Source organism: Cydia strobilella, chromosome 11 (assembly GCF_947568885.1).
Source record: "Cydia strobilella chromosome 11, ilCydStro3.1, whole genome shotgun sequence".
Lineage (NCBI taxonomy): Eukaryota > Metazoa > Arthropoda > Insecta > Lepidoptera > Tortricidae > Cydia > Cydia strobilella.
In genome coordinates, this window is record NC_086051.1 from 10643464 (window position 1) to 10661307 (window position 17844).

At 50.0% G+C, this 17844-nt stretch overlaps 1 protein-coding gene across 1 annotated transcript; it reads left to right on the plus strand.

Moving 5' to 3' along the window:
• The first annotated feature begins 1127 nt into the window (after nt 1–1127).
• On the plus strand, nt 1128–16241 carry LOC134745689 (SNF-related serine/threonine-protein kinase). Its single transcript, XM_063679805.1, has 7 exons — nt 1128–1153; nt 1397–1621; nt 2579–2914; nt 3367–3651; nt 4828–4954; nt 5892–6044; nt 11067–16241. Exons 1-7 carry the CDS (start codon nt 1128–1130, stop codon nt 11691–11693), a joined length of 1779 nt encoding a protein of 592 aa, XP_063535875.1. The 3' UTR covers nt 11694–16241.
• The last annotated feature ends 1603 nt before the right edge of the window (nt 16242–17844 follow it).

Sequence of the window (17844 nt, forward strand, 5' to 3'; positions counted from 1 at the left end):
GAATTGGCGTGGGCACTAGTTTTTTCAACCCAGAGGTAAATCTTGGGCTTTATTGGGATTAGCCCGGTTTCCTCACGATGTTTTCCTTTACCGAAAAGCGACTGGTAAATATCAAATGGAGTAATGAAACTTATGTACGAAATCTGGGCTTTGAACCCGCGACCACTGGATTGGCGAGTCTCACGCTCTTACCGCTAAGCCATTATTTGTGATAAAGGTGATATAGCAGTATAGTAAGTAAGTAAGTGTATAGTAAAGTGTAAAGTGTTTTAACAAAAATACAAGTACAGAGTTGCCCTCTATCCAGTTTACCATTTATGTAAACTGGATAGAGTGCATTTTTTAACACTAATATATCTACAATAACCTTGAGTGAACTCCTTAAAAACAGACTCGACAAACATTTTACGAATGGACAAAAACACAAGTACAGGACATTGATATGCACGTATCAGCTATTTTAAGCTGCCTGTGCATTCGTATATAAAATAATAATAATAAACAACATAATCCAGTGTACTGCATGGGATAGAGATATGTAGGTGCCTGAGATGGGTTGGATCAGCGGCGCGCTCATTCTTTCTTTCCTGGGTTGATGGACACCCCACCTGCATGGTTATATTTTTAGTTTAATTGCATTTATAGTGCGTAAGTGCGTATGTGACGGGTGACGGGTTTTGTTATCCCACTCAATCCTCTAATCTCATTATGTGTAATGTAATCCTTTCATGTTTATTAACTTTGCGTTTTTAATCCATTAGCTTGGCAGTTGCACTAAGTTTTTTATTTGTTATCTCCAATAAATGTGTCAAGGTCCTGAGTTTTCTCCTATTAGTCTTTCAAGATCATATTTCAAGATTAGATTCATTGATAGCTGAAGGATGATTGTACTTAATTCAAATGTCCATGTCATCCGTAAGCTGCCTGCAATGCGGCCACATCTCACAATTTATGATTAATGGAGATTATCTTAATTAAAAATAATAAAGTTAAATTTCCTTTAAAAATGTTGGCGCCCAAGTTGCCGAATTGCAGGCACCATACAATCTGTCTTGAACTGGTGAGTTGGTGACACTAGTGTTGTACTATCCTTGTCATCTTATTAGCCTTTTAGACTATGTTGAGTTATGGATTCAATACTGTATTACATCAAGTATATTACAACTTGTGGATGTAGTATTCTACACACACAAGATGGTTGGTGTCAAAATTATGTCAAAGAGCGTACTACCATCTTAAATGCCGGCAACGCTCTTACATCCTCTCTGGTGTTGTACGTGTCCATGGGCGATGGTAATTGCTTGCCATCAGGCGATTCGTCTGCTCGTTTTTGCTTCCTATATCATAAAAAAGACCTTCCAGATCCTTAGGGTTGTATTTGTAGGGGTTTTTAAAGTTTAAATGTATTGTTTCAGGTTCACTGCATGAAATTAGTCCAACATCCCAACGTAGTAAGACTATATGAAGTAATAAACACACAAACCAAATTGTACTTGATCCTGGAGCTGGGCGACGGCGGCGACTTGTATGACTACATCATGAGGCACGAGTCTGGATTGTCAGAATCTCTGGCCCGCAATTATTTCCGCCAAATAGTTCGTGCAATCTCATACTGCCATAGGTAAATATACCAATAAAAAGCAAAGTGTTGTAGGTACTCGTGTTTAGGAAATAATTCAATAGATGGCGTAATTAAAGTTGGGTCCCTATGCCATATAATTTTAAACAAATAGCACCATGCGCAAAAATTTGAAAACTGGTGATGCTAATAAAAAAGTCGTTGATCCTTTTGCATGTTCTTGAAACGTACCTATAATGTCGTAAATGCACGGTTTCCTTCTTTTCATTGTGTTCTAAAATTTTATTGACACATGAATTGTCTTTGTCAACGCACTACTAGATTTCTGGGGATATTGATGAATCTACCATGTTTATTATTTGAATTTTGTAGCCCATCTGCTGGGAGCCCATTAAACTGCCATCAGGGGCCCTTTTCTCGAACGGCATTAGACTAATAATAATAATATTAGTGTGTTGTCATACGATTTGACGTGGATTTGACACTTCGCGGACTAAATACCTATGGATACCGTTCGAGAAATGGGCCCCAGCCGGGCTAGCACATGATTGGCGCGAGAGTATCTCGCCGCGACATAGACTACCCGTCCCTCTTTAATTCATACAGTTAGTAAAAGACGGGTAGTCTATCCCGCGGCGAGATACTGTCGCGCCAATCATGTGCTCGGCCTACAGGAAGGGCAGGAAGGCTCTTAATTTAGGAGGTGGAGTGAAATCATCGTTTAGTAATACCACCACCGTTTATTATTTCCTCGACATTAGCACTCCTTATTATTGACTATTCTTTGATAAATCATAAAACCACGATTTAAAATGCTAACTTAAAAACGTGAGTTTTTGCTATTGATGCCCAACATTGTTGTTATTTTTAACTACTTACTTAAAAGGCTAGTTGATTATGTGTTTGACGGGATGGGAAGACAAAGTACAAATGATTGCTGATTATTACATTACAAGGTTTACGTCACGTCAATAATCGCTGTTGTTGTCTTTGTTGCAGGTTACATGTTGTGCATCGAGACCTGAAACCTGAAAACGTAGTTTTCTTCGAAAGATTAGGTGTAGTGAAATTGACTGACTTTGGTTTTAGCAATAAATTTTGTCCTGGACAAAAACTAGAGACTTCCTGTGGTTCCTTAGCTTATTCGGCTCCTGAGATTCTCTTAGGGGACTCATACGACGCGCCCGCCGTGGACGTGTGGTCGCTCGGGGTTATCCTTTACATGCTCGTGTGCGGGCAAGCTCCATTTCAAGAAGCCAATGACAGTGAAACGCTAACGATGATTATGGACTGTAAATACACAATACCACCGCATATATCAACAGGCTGTAAAAAGTAAGTAAAGCATAATATTGGCGATGTTCTAATGGCATAAGTGGCTATAATCACGCCAATCACGCGATCCATTGTCAACTTGGACAGTAATTTAACTCGGCAGTCTAGGATAACGTATCTAAATCGCCTGTAATTTCATCAACATTATCAACACTTTCTCGTGAAACTGCAGATATTATGAAATGTTCACTTACTATTTTACCTAAACGTTGACGTTTCGGACGTCGCTTGATCCTTTATGAATTGTAAGTGTTGCGAAATCAACACAACAAATACATAGTCTGAAAGCATCGTTTTATACCACTATCTGTCCAATCACAAATCATATTTTTGGTCTCTGATTTCCATTTAATATACATCCAGGTATAATATACTTAATAGGAAGTCCCAACCCTACTACCTTGTAATGTAACATTTTATTAATGTAATAAAATATTTTCATTTGTCCCCAGGCTAATTGGACGTATGCTAGTCCGCGAGCCAGAGAAGCGGGCCACGCTCGCGGAGATATCCGCCGACCCGTGGGTCACGGGCGGTGAATCCGCCACATCACACGAGTGTGACACACCCCTCGTGACTCGCGAACAACTGTCCGAGGAAGACCGCGCTAACATCATGCAGAGAATGGTCAGCGTGGCGACCAAGGAACAGATACTGGAGGCGCTGGAGAAGAATGAATATAATCATATAACTGCTACGTATTATTTGCTGGCTGAAAGGAAGCTGAGAGCTAAAAGGTAGGTTTGTTTTTAGAATTCAGTCATTTGCTTTGTTTTTAGAATTCAGTCATTTGCTTTGTTTTATCATTTTTAGAAGAGTAAAACTAATAAACTTTTCAACACACTTGCTCAAAACGACGTTTTTTATTCTACCGATTTTTGGCTCATAATCCTAGATATTAAACACGCGTGCTCTTTCAGTGTATTATTCCACTCGTGCTTTTTCATTATATTATCCGACTGAGTTAAGAAGGTAACTGATTGCTAATAATATGCATGGAAAGGGAGCCTTCTTTTATTGGTCAAACTGGCGGGCACCGGCGCGCCCGACCGGCTGCGCGGTGCGCGGCCCGGCCGGCCCGCCCGCCGCCCGCGGCCGGGGCGAGCGAGGGCCGGCCGGCAGTACGAGTATGACAGATGCAACACACAATACTGTTATAACTATTAAAATTTGATTAATATGAAAGTTTCTTTTTTTTCTCGCAAGTGTGTTGAAAAACGTCGTATGAAACGCGTGTGCATTGGTCATTACACACATCGGCTTTCTTATTGCGCGCTCGCTTACAGCTCGCGCGCACAATATCGCCTCGTGTGTAATGACCAACTTAGCACACTTGTATCATAATGTACTATTATACTGACGCGCGCAGCTACTGCCCAATATCAACCTGCGTGCATTCTGACTAGGCTCACGAGTCACGATGACGCGCCGGCGCCGCGCACCATACACCATAGGCGTGGCGTTTCAAAGGGTTAATCATTTAGGTACTTCTCTTTTCAAACCGGGACGTGTCTCAAGGGTCTCACATTGTCGCTTAGGATCAATTAAGCAGTGTCAATCAATACCAACGGCGATCATCAACCCAAATATCGTCTTCCATCATCATACATTTAAGAGCCCAGCTCTTGTCGGTGGAGTGATCGCCATTCATATCTCTTCTCTGCTATTGTTTTCAGTTCCTGAGTGCCTAGCCAAGGTGACAATCGTTTGCGCTGCGATAACGAAACGCTTTGTGTTTCTCTATCACTCTTCCATAATAGTGCGAGAGTGACAGTTGCGCTTCGTTCGCTACGGAGTGTAAACGATTGGCATGTTGAATACGCACCCTGATACGATACTTAACCTTCCAAAAATTTTAAACAAGCCTCGATGAAATCTCCCGCAGACGATTATTATATTTATTATTTATTTAGGCAAGAAGAAAACCTAGCCAGAAGGCCTGAGGTGCTAAGTGTGTCGCGAGGAGGTTCCCGTTCTAACAATCTGCTGGCACCGCCGACGCTGCCCACAGCGCCTCGCACACCACAAGATGCTCCCCCCGTAAGTATCACATCCAACAATGAAGCTTCGCTCAGATAAGAAGGAAACGCCGGAAGGCCCGAGGTGGTGTGTGGTGTGTATCGCGAGGAAGGTCCCGTTCAAACAATCTGCTGGCACCCCCAATGCTCCCCACCGCGCCTTGCACACTACAGGATGCTTCCCCAGTAAGTATCACATCCAACAATGAAGATAATCCTTCGCTGAGGCAAGAAGAAAGCCTGCCGCGAAGGCCCGAGGTGGTGTGTGTCGCGAGGAGGGTCCTGTTCAAACCAATCAATCCGCTGGCGCAGCTACCGCTCCCCACCGCACCTCGCACGAACTTTCCCTGAACTAGGCTTTGTAGCAGTAGTTTTTGTAAAGAAAAAGAACGCAAAGGTATCCTAATTAAACAGATCTTCAGCTCTCACCTGTTTACACACAATGTTTCACTACTTCCAATTCTGTTTCGACTTTCGGCCATGGGGAATATGTCCTGTAGAAATAATGTACAGTTTCGCGACGTCATTTTTCTCGATTGACCGTGATTTCAAGAGAAATAATCCTATTCCCATGAAACTTACCAGATTAATTAACAGATATACAGAGTGGATTTTTCTTTTTGCTGTTACGCGAAAATGGTCTTTTGAAGACCCTCCCTCAAATTCAAATTAATGAAGATTGGACTTTACAGATTTTGGAAAACAACACTAAACGGATGAATCGATTCGAAAATTTAAATCAATGTTTTCAACATTTTTCATGACGCGACCCACTTGGCGTAAAAAAAATCGCGCGTATAGGTGTTATTGAATGTAACTTGTGTAAATAGCCTATGCCTTCCAGTTATTTGAACCGTCTACAAGTGCTCGATGAGCGCGCATAAATTAGTGACAATTCCTTGAGCGTACTCGTGCGTCAGCGTAATTAAGGCCATTTGTAACCCTTTTACGTTTGACAGAGGTCACGAAAGTGCAGCATAGTCCGCGAAGAAGAAGACGACGAGGAGAGCAGCCCCGGCGCCCGCGCGGTGGACGCCCGGCGCGGCTCGCGCTCCGAGGGCCGGCTGCGGCTCGCGCGCCCGCCCGCCGCGCTCGCCGTCACGCTCACCCGGGTCCGTATGTAGCATGTACTGTACCTACCTACAGTGGGTACAGCATTAAGAGTGAGGAGAGCAGCCCCGGCGCCCGCGCGGTGGACGCCCGGCGCGGCTCGCGCTCCGAGGGCCGGCTGCGGCTCGCGCGCCCGCCCGCCGCGCTCGCCGTCACGCTCACCCGGGTCCGTATGTAGCATGTACTGTACCTACCTACAGTGGGTACAGCATTAAGAGTGAGGAGAGCAGCCCCGGCGCCCGCGCGGTGGACGCCCGGCGCGGCTCGCGCTCCGAGGGCCGGCTGCGGCTCGCGCGCCCGCCCGCCGCGCTCGCCGTCACGCTCACCCGGGTCCGTATGTAGCATGTACTGTACCTACCTACAGTGGGTACAGCATTAAGAGTGAGGAGAGCAGCCCCGGCGCCCGCGCGGTGGACGCCCGGCGCGGCTCGCGCTCCGAGGGCCGGCTGCGGCTCGCGCGCCCGCCCGCCGCGCTCGCCGTCACGCTCACCCGGGTCCGTATGTAGCATGTACTGTACCTACCTACAGTGGGTACAGCATTAAGAGTGAGGAGAGCAGCCCCGGCGCCCGCGCGGTGGACGCCCGGCGCGGCTCGCGCTCCGAGGGCCGGCTGCGGCTCGCGCGCCCGCCCGCCGCGCTCGCCGTCACGCTCACCCGGGTCCGTATGTAGCATGTACTGTACCTACCTACAGTGGGTACAGCATTAAGAGTGAGGAGAGCAGCCCCGGCGCCCGCGCGGTGGACGCCCGGCGCGGCTCGCGCTCCGAGGGCCGGCTGCGGCTCGCGCGCCCGCCCGCCGCGCTCGCCGTCACGCTCACCCGGGTCCGTATGTAGCATGTACTGTACCTACCTACAGTGGGTACAGCATTAAGAGTGAGGAGAGCAGCCCCGGCGCCCGCGCGGTGGACGCCCGGCGCGGCTCGCGCTCCGAGGGCCGGCTGCGGCTCGCGCGCCCGCCCGCCGCGCTCGCCGTCACGCTCACCCGGGTCCGTATGTAGCATGTACTGTACCTACCTACAGTGGGTACAGCATTAAGAGTGAGGAGAGCAGCCCCGGCGCCCGCGCGGTGGACGCCCGGCGCGGCTCGCGCTCCGAGGGCCGGCTGCGGCTCGCGCGCCCGCCCGCCGCGCTCGCCGTCACGCTCACCCGGGTCCGTATGTAGCATGTACTGTACCTACCTACAGTGGGTACAGCATTAAGAGTGAGGAGAGCAGCCCCGGCGCCCGCGCGGTGGACGCCCGGCGCGGCTCGCGCTCCGAGGGCCGGCTGCGGCTCGCGCGCCCGCCCGCCGCGCTCGCCGTCACGCTCACCCGGGTCCGTATGTAGCATGTACTGTACCTACCTACAGTGGGTACAGCATTAAGAGTGAGGAGAGCAGCCCCGGCGCCCGCGCGGTGGACGCCCGGCGCGGCTCGCGCTCCGAGGGCCGGCTGCGGCTCGCGCGCCCGCCCGCCGCGCTCGCCGTCACGCTCACCCGGGTCCGTATGTAGCATGTACTGTACCTACCTACAGTGGGTACAGCATTAAGAGTGAGGAGAGCAGCCCCGGCGCCCGCGCGGTGGACGCCCGGCGCGGCTCGCGCTCCGAGGGCCGGCTGCGGCTCGCGCGCCCGCCCGCCGCGCTCGCCGTCACGCTCACCCGGGTCCGTATGTAGCATGTACTGTACCTACCTACAGTGGGTACAGCATTAAGAGTGAGGAGAGCAGCCCCGGCGCCCGCGCGGTGGACGCCCGGCGCGGCTCGCGCTCCGAGGGCCGGCTGCGGCTCGCGCGCCCGCCCGCCGCGCTCGCCGTCACGCTCACCCGGGTCCGTATGTAGCATGTACTGTACCTACCTACAGTGGGTACAGCATTAAGAGTGAGGAGAGCAGCCCCGGCGCCCGCGCGGTGGACGCCCGGCGCGGCTAGCGCTCCGAGGGCCGGCTGCGGCTCGCGCGCCCGCCCGCCGCGCTCGCCGTCACGCTCACCCGGGTCCGTATGTAGCATGTACTGTACCTACCTACAGTGGGTACAGCATTAAGAGTGAGGAGAGCAGCCCCGGCGCCCGCGCGGTGGACGCCCGGCGCGGCTCGCGCTCCGAGGGCCGGCTGCGGCTCGCGCGCCCGCCCGCCGCGCTCGCCGTCACGCTCACCCGGGTCCGTATGTAGCATGTACTGTACCTACCTACAGTGGGTACAGCATTAAGAGTGAGGAGAGCAGCCCCGGCGCCCGCGCGGTGGACGCCCGGCGCGGCTCGCGCTCCGAGGGCCGGCTGCGGCTCGCGCGCCCGCCCGCCGCGCTCGCCGTCACGCTCACCCGGGTCCGTATGTAGCATGTACTGTACCTACCTACAGTGGGTACAGCATTAAGAGTGAGGAGAGCAGCCCCGGCGCCCGCGCGGTGGACGCCCGGCGCGGCTCGCGCTCCGAGGGCCGGCTGCGGCTCGCGCGCCCGCCCGCCGCGCTCGCCGTCACGCTCACCCGGGTCCGTATGTAGCATGTACTGTACCTACCTACAGTGGGTACAGCATTAAGAGTGAGGAGAGCAGCCCCGGCGCCCGCGCGGTGGACGCCCGGCGCGGCTCGCGCTCCGAGGGCCGGCTGCGGCTCGCGCGCCCGCCCGCCGCGCTCGCCGTCACGCTCACCCGGGTCCGTATGTAGCATGTACTGTACCTACCTACAGTGGGTACAGCATTAAGAGTGAGGAGAGCAGCCCCGGCGCCCGCGCGGTGGACGCCCGGCGCGGCTCGCGCTCCGAGGGCCGGCTGCGGCTCGCGCGCCCGCCCGCCGCGCTCGCCGTCACGCTCACCCGGGTCCGTATGTAGCATGTACTGTACCTACCTACAGTGGGTACAGCATTAAGAGTGAGGAGAGCAGCCCCGGCGCCCGCGCGGTGGACGCCCGGCGCGGCTCGCGCTCCGAGGGCCGGCTGCGGCTCGCGCGCCCGCCCGCCGCGCTCGCCGTCACGCTCACCCGGGTCCGTATGTAGCATGTACTGTACCTACCTACAGTGGGTACAGCATTAAGAGTGAGGAGAGCAGCCCCGGCGCCCGCGCGGTGGACGCCCGGCGCGGCTCGCGCTCCGAGGGCCGGCTGCGGCTCGCGCGCCCGCCCGCCGCGCTCGCCGTCACGCTCACCCGGGTCCGTATGTAGCATGTACTGTACCTACCTACAGTGGGTACAGCATTAAGAGTGAGGAGAGCAGCCCCGGCGCCCGCGCGGTGGACGCCCGGCGCGGCTCGCGCTCCGAGGGCCGGCTGCGGCTCGCGCGCCCGCCCGCCGCGCTCGCCGTCACGCTCACCCGGGTCCGTATGTAGCATGTACTGTACCTACCTACAGTGGGTACAGCATTAAGAGTGAGGAGAGCAGCCCCGGCGCCCGCGCGGTGGACGCCCGGCGCGGCTCGCGCTCCGAGGGCCGGCTGCGGCTCGCGCGCCCGCCCGCCGCGCTCGCCGTCACGCTCACCCGGGTCCGTATGTAGCATGTACTGTACCTACCTACAGTGGGTACAGCATTAAGAGTGAGGAGAGCAGCCCCGGCGCCCGCGCGGTGGACGCCCGGCGCGGCTCGCGCTCCGAGGGCCGGCTGCGGCTCGCGCGCCCGCCCGCCGCGCTCGCCGTCACGCTCACCCGGGTCCGTATGTAGCATGTACTGTACCTACCTACAGTGGGTACAGCATTAAGAGTGAGGAGAGCAGCCCCGGCGCCCGCGCGGTGGACGCCCGGCGCGGCTCGCGCTCCGAGGGCCGGCTGCGGCTCGCGCGCCCGCCCGCCGCGCTCGCCGTCACGCTCACCCGGGTCCGTATGTAGCATGTACTGTACCTACCTACAGTGGGTACAGCATTAAGAGTGAGGAGAGCAGCCCCGGCGCCCGCGCGGTGGACGCCCGGCGCGGCTCGCGCTCCGAGGGCCGGCTGCGGCTCGCGCGCCCGCCCGCCGCGCTCGCCGTCACGCTCACCCGGGTCCGTATGTAGCATGTACTGTACCTACCTACAGTGGGTACAGCATTAAGAGTGAGGAGAGCAGCCCCGGCGCCCGCGCGGTGGACGCCCGGCGCGGCTAGCGCTCCGAGGGCCGGCTGCGGCTCGCGCGCCCGCCCGCCGCGCTCGCCGTCACGCTCACCCGGGTCCGTATGTAGCATGTACTGTACCTACCTACAGTGGGTACAGCATTAAGAGTGAGGAGAGCAGCCCCGGCGCCCGCGCGGTGGACGCCCGGCGCGGCTCGCGCTCCGAGGGCCGGCTGCGGCTCGCGCGCCCGCCCGCCGCGCTCGCCGTCACGCTCACCCGGGTCCGTATGTAGCATGTACTGTACCTACCTACAGTGGGTACAGCATTAAGAGTGAGGAGAGCAGCCCCGGCGCCCGCGCGGTGGACGCCCGGCGCGGCTCGCGCTCCGAGGGCCGGCTGCGGCTCGCGCGCCCGCCCGCCGCGCTCGCCGTCACGCTCACCCGGGTCCGTATGTAGCATGTACTGTACCTACCTACAGTGGGTACAGCATTAAGAGTGAGGAGAGCAGCCCCGGCGCCCGCGCGGTGGACGCCCGGCGCGGCTCGCGCTCCGAGGGCCGGCTGCGGCTCGCGCGCCCGCCCGCCGCGCTCGCCGTCACGCTCACCCGGGTCCGTATGTAGCATGTACTGTACCTACCTACAGTGGGTACAGCATTAAGAGTGAGGAGAGCAGCCCCGGCGCCCGCGCGGTGGACGCCCGGCGCGGCTCGCGCTCCGAGGGCCGGCTGCGGCTCGCGCGCCCGCCCGCCGCGCTCGCCGTCACGCTCACCCGGGTCCGTATGTAGCATGTACTGTACCTACCTACAGTGGGTACAGCATTAAGAGTATTATTGCGGGCAGCCTTCCGCCGTAATGCCTTGGTTGGCACTGCAAGTGCGTATGAATGAGCCCTTTTATGCCCGAGAAGTGAGACAAGTAATGGGATTAGTCGAGTGCAGCTTCTACCGTACGCTATTAAACTATCTATTTATCAGGAGGTAATACCTATCAGTAGGTATTTAAAGTACAAGTTCCCAGTTAATGTAAATTATCTCTTCAGGTGAATCTAGAAGATAACCCGACGGATCCTCCCTCGGCAGCGGCGGACAGGTCGGAGGCGGCGGAGGGCGCCGAGGCGCCCCCGCGCGTGCCCCCCGCGCCGCCGCCCGCGCGCCGCCAGCGCCTCGACGTGCGCCGCCGCCGTCCGCGCGCCGGCTCCTGCTCCTCCTCCGACCTCTCCGACGACGACTCCGAGAAGAAGAAGCGCGCCGCGGAGCAGAACGACGCGCCGCCCGAGCGCGCACGCCGCGACTCGCACGACGACTCCAGCGACAGCCAGGAGCGCGGCGCCGGCGCCGGCGGTCGCGGCGCGCGCCCCGCCGGCCGCGCCGCCCGAGCGGGCGCGCCCGGCGCCGCCGCCGCCGCCGGCGCCGACGCGGGCGGCGGAGGCGGCGACGCGCGCCAGCAGGGCGGCGCCAACACCGGCAGGCGGCGCCGCGCGGCCCGCAACGAGTCCCGGCTGCGCGAGTCGCGCTCGCTCAACCGCATCGCGGAGGTGGAGGAGGCGGCGGCGGCGCGCTGGGCGGGCGCCGGCGGGCTGGTGGCGTTCTGCGGGCGGCCGCTGCTGCGCCTGCTGGCGGCCGCGCGACCGCAGCCGGCGCAGCGCCGCCTGCACGGGCTGTGCTAGCGTCGCCGCCGCCGCCGGGACTCCGAGTGCCCGGCGCGGCGTGACCCCGCTCCGCTGTCCAGAGCGAGCCGAGCGTCCCCGGTAGACTGTTACGACGAGGAGGCTCTGAGGACGACCGACGACTCGTGTCCGAGCCGTCTCGCGCTGGTGGCGCTCGACGCGCCTGCCGCGGGGGTCGGTCGGCTCCCGGAGGATCCGTTGGAGCCGAGTTTGCGAGTTTGACGGTCGCGCGCCCTCCTGCGGCGACTCGCCCTCGCTACATGATACGGTAACTGTTGTGTCGGTCGTATCGCCCGCGTGCCGCCAAAAGATAGTTCTAGTTAAGGAAGTCCGATCTAACGATTGTCCGGTGCGGAACTGCCGTCTTGAACAAAGCAATAAATTAAACTTTATATTTTAATAATTTCAATTACGCATCCCCGTAGCGTTGTCGACTTAGTGAATATAGATGCGTTATTAGTTGTTAGACATATCGAAACGTGTCGGTGCGATATTTCAAAAATAATGATTATCGTCATGAGGATGTCTTGGTTAAATGTGATATCAAAGTTGATTAAGACGTGATGCTGATGGCAAACACCGGATTAACGGGGACAAAACTGAACTGACGTTTAATAGTGCGAGGACAAATTAAATTAATTTTATTACTTAAAAATATCGATAAAAATTACGTACAACCGTTGTGTAATTTTAAGAATGTGAAATAATGGTATATTGCAAGCTAAAATAAATTTTAGCAAGTCCAGGTTAAATACGTTATGGTTTTTAGCGACGCTGTTATGCCTTTTGCTTATTATATGCCTTTGTACGGAAAACTTATTTCGTGATATATGAATTTTACATTTCTTGCAAAAGTAAGTCGTACCTCTACCTCTATCTTCTATATCTGAATGGTCAGTTTTCCATGAAAATAAACGATCTTTTTTCTTGCGAGGCATTTTCAACCGACTGAAAAACAAAAAGGTAGGCGTAATTAATCGGAATGCAAAATAATATTGTTTTACTGAATTAATTATTCAATGTAATTTCAATACTTGTCACAAGTGACTCGACACCGTCAATGTCAGGTATCGGTTGTTTGTACTTGTGATAAGTATAAATGAAAGAGATTTGCACACAATTAACTGTATTCAAACTTAGCCATTAGCCATTTTGATAATGATGGATAAAATTGTTTTTTACTATGTCGATAAATTTAGTCGATTTTTAATTAATCACTAGCACTGGTGCACTTTTGCACCCGTCAATCCGGTGTTTGGATGAGTGTATTAAAGTATTGTTCAGTCGGCTCCTTGTCGCTCAGGAAAACTGTGACGTCGTTTATTGTATTTGCGGTAGCCCCAACGTAACGAAACATTTCCCTATTTTAACTGAGATGCTTCATAGGTAAACAGGGTTACTCCATTTCATTTCACAGGTAGGAATTGAACCTCATCGTCATCACCATAGAGAGATATAAGTAAAGAAAGAGTGGTAACTCCATACATTTTCGCGCCTTATTTCGTAGTCTACATCTAGCGTCAAGTAGCGGAACTCTCAGTACTGCTACTCGACAATAGATGTAGTGGCAAACAAAAAATCTAATGCTCAACGATTTTCAGCTAATAATATTATAACCAGAGTAACCAGAACTCTTTTCAACTCCCACGGTTGTTACTCTGGTTATAATATTAGCTGAAAATCGTTGAGCATTAGACTTTTTGTTTGCCACTACATCTATTGTCGAGTAGCAGTACTGAGAGTTCCGCTACTTGACGCTAGATGTAGACTACGAAAAAAGGCGCGAAAACTGATGTATGGAGTTACCACTATTTCTTTACTTGTATCTCTCTATGGTCCGTCACATATGGAAAAAGTACTGACAATTCATAAAAGAAGTGCTGAGCATAAACATAGACCAATAATCAAAGATACATTTATAACTTGCTAGTAGGATTACAGTCGTTTTTATCGTTTAGAATATTTTCAACTTCCGAAAACTGTTGGTTGCTAGTTTGTTTAGTATGAAACTGTGGCATTTCCTACGTGTTAGTTAAATTAGATGTGGTTTCTGTTTGGTTGATTGGTTTTGTAAATTGTATGTGTCTTAAAATGGGAATGTTAACTATGAACAAATGTTTAATGTATCTGTGTACATAAATATTAAATTGTTGTAAATAAATAGTCTATTTCAAATATAACGTTAAAATAAGTACAGATTATTTCGTTCAGTTTAGTTGTTTTGATGGAACATTATCGTTTTATTACAAAGGTCAACTTCGACTGGAGTCCAGACTGTTGGTCCAAAAAAGGTCTGTTGGGTCGCAATAATTAAATGAAACGCTCATTTTGTGATAAATTTTTGTTATTCATTAGCTTTTTCAAATTTGATATGGTTGACTACCAGCTAACAGAGTCCACGGGTCAGGGCTTGCGAGCCTCTATTAACATCGGCGCCGATATGTTTAGCTCGCAGTGATATGATGCCAATATCGGGTTCCGTGGAACCCTTACTGCTTTATGGTGCATTTCGAAACGTCTTTGTATCAATAGGGTGACTGCTATACTTATTGGCCACTCTTAACAATAATGCTTCAATTGGCTTGATTCTTTCTGATTTGTTAAAAGTGGCCAATTACTATATGTAGTGGCCAATAACTATAGCAGTCACCCTAATAGTATCCCAGTATGCATATCGGTTCGCATTTCCATTGCGAGTTGAATATGTCGTTTTAAGTTGTAAAGTTGTTTATAAAATTGTGGGTCTGATCCAAACTTTTAGATGTCGCGCAGCGAAAAATTTTTTTAGGAATCTAACTGTTCCCCTTTTCGTGGATTATAATGGATACCAAAACGAAGTTACCCTGAATCCCACATTGGATACACCAAAAGAGTGCATACAAAATATTGATATAGACTTTTTAGGATTAAGTTTTACACTTTGTATGGTTGTCAAAGAAGTGTTAAAAGTCCCTGGCAAGCTAGGCCGAATTACACCGTCCCATACAAACTTAGTTCCGCTCTCATTTTAAAACTTCGTATTGGATTGTAATGAAACTTTGCCGTCTGTAATTAGTTTATATAGCTCCAGTTTACAAAACAAACGAAATAGCGCTGTATTTTTTTAAGTATGGTATCTGAAGCTACATGAACTAATTACAGACATAGATATACATATTGTAAGTACAAAGTTTCAGAACAATCTAGCTAGTCGTTTTAAAATGAGAGCAGAACTACGTTTGTATGGAGAACCGAGCTTGCCGGGGACTTAAGGAAGTGTGTCATCGGGGAAGTTTTGCACTTTGTATAGTTGTCAAAGAAGTGTAAAGTGTGTAAATATTCCCTGAAATGCCCTAAGTTTTGTGATGCAGTTTTTTTCTGTTGTGCGACTCAAAAACTTTTGATCTGACTCTTATATAATTCTGGTAGTTCGCATTTACGGTTCTAATAAGATGTCATCATGTGTGCTAACGGTAACTGTCCTCTCATTCACCTATTTTACATACATTATTGTATTTATTGTTCTACATTTTGCGGCTTGCTAGGTTGGACTTAGAAGTATGAAATATTTGACTTCTGTGTACCTCAGGGTGCTTTGATAACATGATAATGCAATAAAATAACAAGACCAAAGATTAATAAATTGTTTGTTAACTAACAATACTTTGTCCTAGTTGGTGCCAACGTCTATACAATTTACGATTTATTTATCTTTCATAAATAATGTACTTTGAGATTGGGCTTTTTATTGGTGCTTGTTATTTTAACTTTGTACAGGACACTTTAAGATGATTTTTAAATGTAAACTAAACTAAATTCTATATATAGAAACTGGAGTGAAGTGAATGAGTGTATTTAATCGAATTATACGTACCTATATCCACTACTTATATACATAAGATAGTCTAGCGCCATGAACAAAATTACTAACATACTCATTATTACATTAACTTTGTGGTTTGTTGCGAATTTCTGAATGCCTTACGATTATTTCATTGTCGATGTACGATTGCGTTAATTTATTGGCTGATTCATCAAATATAGTACTTCTCTTTCTTAATATGCTTTTGATTGCACTTTATTCTTATAACATAGATGTCATAGGACCGTCAGCATAGTGTCTCTGCATGGGGACTAACGCATTGGTGTCGTGGTACCTATACGTGTGTAGTACCTAGTGGCAGTTTGGGAACGCTATAATCTCCTGATTTCTTATGTATATTTTTCTACAGTTAAATTATAAAGAAGCTCATTTTCAATTTTGTTTGTAATTTATTGCATGTAAAATGTAGGTATACGTATGGTATTTTCTCTATTACCGAAGCAATTATTAAAACAACGGGATTTTCAGTGCAATAATACAGATATTATCCGAGCTTTGAATTTATACATTTATATTAAATTTATACGAGTGAAGTGGATAGCTTAAGGCGTTTTAAACTGATATTCTAATAACTGTGTACCTGGTTGCCATCTGTATTTGGCGTTAATTAGGCTTTTGCAGATTGTCCACGACTTTTAGTAAATAGGTCTTGTATGTATTTATGTATCAGTAAATTTATCACAATATGATTAAGTTTTATTTGTAGAATCGTTCATTTGCGGGAGATTCTATATTATATATGATTAAAGGGCGAAATCGTGTATAACCCTCCACCCAGCTAAATCCCTGAATGAGGGCTACCGTTTTTGTGCTCACCAGGTGGCGCTACTGTAGATGTAGGTCCAGAAAAACAGATCTCAAAATTCTTCTATGCTTATTTTTATAAAATCAATACGTTCTATATACACAAAAGTATGGATGGTATAGCCAATGATGCCAATCTCTTATGGCAGAATTGTTGCAAAAGTGACCGCTTTCAGCTTTAAATAATAGTTCCTAATCTCTCCAGTGGCGCAAGTTAGGCTCTGGGACATGAGTATAACATGAACCATATAAGGCAACAAATAACCCGAACAAATTACGTAGGTTGTTTTTGGTAGTATTTCGGTGTATAGTGGCGCCGCTTAATTACTGTTTTTTGATGGACACTTTTCATACATAGAGATTTGGCTCCTTTATATAGTCTCCATTTTAACGTCTAAATGTGCCATTTTTTTCAAGATGTTTAATTTTGCATATATTTTAGTTTGCACTTTTTTTAAACCACTAACAGTTATTGAGCTATATCTATTGTTTACCATGATTAATCAAAGATGGACAAAAATTTACCACAAATTATGAATAAGGAGTGAAAATTCCCGATAAAAAAGCTTGAAACCCCCAAAACTTCTATGCATTTGACATTTAGAAAGACCTCCATCTACACTAGCGCCCCTAGCGGCGAAATTAAACGCGGTAGCCCTCATTATTTTGGTTTCTAGCAATGAAATACCTTTACGAATAAATTAAAACGTCATATCTTCCATATTACAAATGCAGCTTTAAATTTAATTTAAGTAAGCCTCCTCATCATCTCATGGAGGGATATAAATGACCGCCCTCTTGTATAGTTTTCTTGCCAGGGGCCCTTTTAGTAGAAATTATTTGCAGTATTGTGTGTAATATTATTTATTAAATGTATTTGTGTCGAACACCTTGTTTTATGGTATACGTTTTGAAGAGTTGTGGAATAGAGCACCTACATTGACAATCCAAAAGGCGGTTAAAGATACCTATCTTGGGGGTTAAGATCTTATCAGAGGAATATCGACAGATTCAAATATCTTTCGACTTACACCATTTTCTTGGGCGTAGCTTTCTTAAGTTTCTTGTGCCTGCTAAGATTAGGTTTGCCCTAACCCCATTGTCTGGAATGTAAAGAAAACATCGGTAAAATGAGGAAGACCTCTCCAACCATCCCACCATCCCTCGAAGGGGTTAATTTAGAATTATTAATATGTCTGGCGGCGCGGAAGTAACAAACCGTTCCTACCTATGTAAGCGAGCGTGTCCTAGGTGAGCGATCTTGACGCGATGCCGAAGCGGGCGCGATCAATCCATTTGATGTTTTGACACGAATACGACGCGGCGCGCATGTAAAATACCGGATTAGATTTGATTAGTCAAGACACATTTGATTTTTTATAGGTTTTACTGTAATTTATAGGGAAAAGGAATAAAATTATTTCTATCCAAAGTTAATTATAGCGCCACCTATGGACCGTCTTGTGAACTACGTACCCCGGTGGG